This window comes from Cottoperca gobio, chromosome 21, assembly GCF_900634415.1.
Source record: "Cottoperca gobio chromosome 21, fCotGob3.1, whole genome shotgun sequence".
Lineage (NCBI taxonomy): Eukaryota > Metazoa > Chordata > Actinopteri > Perciformes > Bovichtidae > Cottoperca > Cottoperca gobio.
The window spans coordinates 18,465,535-18,469,809 of record NC_041375.1 but is presented as its reverse complement, the minus strand read 5'-3'; the positions used below and the strand labels follow the sequence as shown (position 1 = coordinate 18,469,809).

General features: G+C 42.4%; 1 protein-coding gene across 1 annotated transcript; it reads right to left on the bottom strand.

Moving 5' to 3' along the window:
* Window positions 1–577: 577 nt before the first annotated feature.
* gdf3 (growth differentiation factor 3) lies at window positions 578–2,895 on the bottom strand. Its single transcript, XM_029458904.1, has 2 exons — window positions 2,505–2,895; window positions 578–1,674 (listed from the first exon to the last, which is right to left on the bottom strand). The coding sequence occupies exons 1-2, from the start codon at window positions 2,791–2,793 to the stop codon at window positions 821–823; spliced, it is 1,143 nt and encodes a 380-aa protein (XP_029314764.1). The 5' UTR covers window positions 2,794–2,895; the 3' UTR covers window positions 578–820.
* Between the last annotated feature and the right edge of the window lie 1,380 nt (window positions 2,896–4,275).

Here is a 4,275-nt window from a genome sequence, read left to right as displayed (position 1 = left end):
TCCCAAGAAGATGAAAGTTGGATCTTCAGGCCATTTGAGAAATTGCTTTATCGATAAGTAGATCAACAGAAACTACTTAAGGGCTTTATCAAGCAGGAATCCCAAACAGTCTTTGGGCTTTCAGCTTCTCAAATGTGAGATTTTAAACTACCGGACCTAATGTCTTTTATTCTGTCTAGGGACAAGGGAGAGGAGTTTTAGATAAGGCCTGAAACTATTCTGGATAACATTATGATAAAACTCGACATTTCAGTCTCACAAGAGTCACATTTTTGTCGGGGGAAGAATCCTAAAAATATAAACTCAAAAAGATGATAGGCAATCTTCCTCGAGACAAAAAACACAGGACAAAGTCTTTCATTAAATAAAGCACAAACCATGTAAAGGCAGCTGGATTGCTGCTCAAAAGCAGAATAAAAATTGATTATTTTCCACCAAGCCTTTGAGGGGTCCGACAGTAGAGGAGAACCTGGCCAGCGGCCCCCAGGTCATTTCATTTTCAGACCCATGATCTATAGTGAGGATTAGTAAAGAAAGCTGCACCAAAATGAGTGATTTTGTCTTTCAAATCCAGTCCTCCAGTGTGGCTTTAGTGCAATTTTTATTAACATCAGCAGTCTTATTAAGAGATAAGTCTAAATTTCTATGAGAACAAATACAAATGTTAAAAATTCTTTAAAATCCATTGACTGCAAAGAACATTGTACATTGAAACTTTAACAAACAAACAAAACAGCATTAAGTCCCATTAAGAAGTTGAGACCAAGAAGCTTAAAAAAAGAACTGGTGGAGGTTTGATTGTCAGAAATGTCCACAGACCTCATCGACACCCGCATTCATCCACCACCATGTCCTGGTAATGTCGAAGCACCACGTTGTCATTGTTGTCGTAGTACAGCATGGAGATTGGGGAGAGGCGGATGGGGACGCAGCAGGGTTGTGGCGTGCCATTCGGGTCCAGGGAGTGCACCAGGGTCTGCAGGATGGCGTGGTTGGTGCCGTTCAGACTCTCACTGAGCGGGAACGGGCACTCGCCATGGCAGTAGTTGGCCATGTAGCCCTGCGGAGCGATGATCCAGTCCTGCCAGCCCACGTCCTTAAAGTCAATGTAGAGGCGGCGGGCCTTGCACACGTTGCTGAGTGTCACTGGGAGGTGGATGGCGCTTCTTCTCTGTCTGGAGCGACACTGGTGGGGGTTGAGGGACACGGCCACCAGCGAGGCCTGGATCAGCGGCAGGGTGAAGGCCGGTTCCAGAGGGAGGGAATTCCCGGGGTGAAAAGGAAGAAGCTCGTTTGCATCTACGCTGAGAGGCAGGAGCTCCAAAACCAAACCGTAGTTGCGTCCCGGTTTGCGCCAGCTCTCTGCCAGCGAGGTGAGGTCCATTGTGATGGAGGAGGACTCAGGCTGCAGCTGGATGGACTGGGACAGCAGGAGTCTGCGGTTGGCCTGGGGATTGGCTCCCCTCAGCGTGGCTCGAATCACTTTATACAGAGACACGCTGAGGGTTCGAGGCCCCTGCAGGAGCTCTGCAGATCTGAAGGGCTTCCAGTGGAACTTGATTTCCAGCTGAGCCAGAGACAGCAGCTCCACAGGCTGCAGGACGGACATGTTGAAGAAAAGCTGCTTCTCCAGACAGGCCTGACAGCTGCTGCTCCAGCCAGACACCAGCCTGCCTGCAAAAACATCAGCGGGGAGAGGAGCATTTTAACAGCAGGGGTTTATAAGTGGAGATGGGCTGCATGATAACCTAAATCATGGAGAAGAATAATGCGTCATGACCAATTACTTCGCTCTCAAACACACAATGTGATTGTACTCACGCTTTTTAGTAGTTTTTTTTACTCGTACACATTTGCATTACCTTAAAATAACAAGGCTTTCTTAAAATAAATATTGAAAGCTGAAATAATTTGCTTTACTGAATAACACTTTGATCAATAAATAATGTGTATTATTTCCCTCTCGCATATACCTGTGTGCAAATCTTCAGTTCAGCTGAAACTGCTTTTTTTTTTTTTTTTTTTTAAACAACAAAGATGTGTCATGATTTTCACACGAATAGCGTGAAGAAGCACCTTCTTTGGCCACTACAGGGGCAATTACACATTTTACAGTTAGAAATCTTATGATTATTAAAACAAAATTGATTTTAAATTTGTTTCTCCATTTGTGCTACAGCCTGAAAAAAAACGTTGGAGGTTATTGGCCAAATGGAAAGGAATATTAGTGCTATGCAATACATATAAGAGTCAAACACAACTCCACAAAACAAGTTTATTTTTTCTGATTAGTCTGATTTTAATCTAAATAAATTCCATGTGCTATTCAAAGATGAGGTGTGCATATTTTAAGAACTGGATCCTAAATGCATAATTTATACAAAATATTAGATTTCTGCATTGAATTAATTAGAGGTTTCGAGGCACTTCACATGCCAGCTTGTCTAATTGCTTGTTTATGAGCACATTGGTTCTTTACGTCTCAACATTACACACTAGCTTACCTTGGTCTTGAACGTACCGGATGATGTTCCCGCGGACTCCGTACTCTGACACCGTGCAGGGGTCGCTCTCCCGGGCCTGCGTGTTCTCTGACCTCCGGAACATCTTCCAGAGCGCTGAGGGGACGTAGCGCCGGGACTGGTGGCTCCCCGCGGGCCGAGGCCGGCCGGAGAGCCCCAGGGAGCTGAGGAAGAGCCGCTCCTGGCTCTTCATCTCCTCCACGTGTGAGAGCGCGCGCACACCGAGGAAACACACCGCTAACAGCACCAGACGAGTCACGTTGGGCCTCATGTTTGAATGGCCTCAGCTCTGTAAGTTCATCACCTGGAACGCTGCTTCCAAGAGAGCGGTATGTTTGTTTTAAGCTGTGAAACCTCCCGGTGTGCAGCTGCATCATTAGCATATGCTAATTATAAGCGGGCAGACAGGCCAGTGATAAGGTGAGGGCAGGGGGCGGGAAGAGAGAGACTCCTCTCAGGTTAGGTACCTACTCAGGAATCAATAAATGGACATTTCTGACCCCAAATACAGAAAGAAGTCTGCAAAAACTGGACTTGGAGTTGATCTATTTCAACATGAATTATGTTTTTGTAAATTGTTTTTTATGCCAACGTTTCTCTTCCATTCATGGGGAGTCTGTATCTTTGCACTATATAAATGTGAGTTACCTTAAATAAAATAAAAACTTAAAATAGTTTAACTGATGAAAACGATTAAATAATAAATTATTTTGATATAAATAAATAATATTAAAAGTGCTGCTTTGTCTGCTGAGGTCTTGGTATATATGCCTAATAGAGTGAATTCAATTTAAAAAATCAATTTTAAAATGTTGAAAGAAGTATTTATACAGATATATGGTCCCGTTTGTTTTTTACAATATATTTTTTTGTTATATGTTGTGGTACAATATCAAAATGTTTACCTTAACTTCTCTATGTTAATATATAGGCTATTTATTTTTATTTTATGAGAAAATGGAATGAATGAATGGAGCCACTGTAATGCAACCCAATGTCCCCCCGGGGATCAATAAAATGTTTCTTATTCTGATTACTCAGATTACCCATAAAACTGTTTATTTCTCTCCTCTTTTTCAATTGCATTTCATCTCTAAATTGATTGACTAATTAATTAAAACCATTCAACCCCACTGCAGTAACTGAGGACCACATAGGGGTCGCGTACCCGCTGTTGAAGACCCGTGGTTTCAGACATAAAGAAAGTAAACAGGAAAATTAGACTTTGGCTCCCCCCAGTGGTAGTATAAGAAATCACAAGTTTGCAGACACCACTGCAGAGTAGTCATTTGCATGTGTTCAGTGTGTGCTTTGCTTTTTTTTGTGCAAATTTCATTCAAAACAAACAAATATTAGGCCTACACAGCCACCATGGCTAAACATGCACTGCCAGGCCTGAACTCTTTCTTTCCTGCATTTTTACATTAAGGTTCGTTATTATTGAACAGGACTGCCCGCACTTACTGCTCCAGCAGAAACTTCTTCCTTACTGTAATTCTACAAACTGAATAAACCACACAGCTCTCACCAACATCTGAGCCAGTGTGTATTTTGCTTTTTGTCCATCTCTATTGTATTTGTTTAAAGCAGTGACTAATATTTTTGTTTATAGTTCAACCAAAAAGTGAGCATTCCCTTTCAGACAGTGTCGTTGGAAGGATTTGTGCATGTCCGAGGCAGTAAAGACATCCGGTATTACTAGTAGTAGTTCTTAAAACAATAAAGTTATAAGTTATAAAAACCACAGAGTCAG

Excerpts from the sequence above, each read along its gene's own strand:
- gdf3 (XM_029458904.1), bottom strand. The coding sequence starts at position 2,793 with ATGAGGCCCAACGTGACTCGTCTGGTGCTGTTAGCGGTGTGTTTCCTC. Across the intron at positions 1,675-2,504 it reads CCGGTACGTTCAAGACCAAG|GCAGGCTGGTGTCTGGCTGG; the intron begins GTAAGCTAGTGT and ends ATGTTTTTGCAG.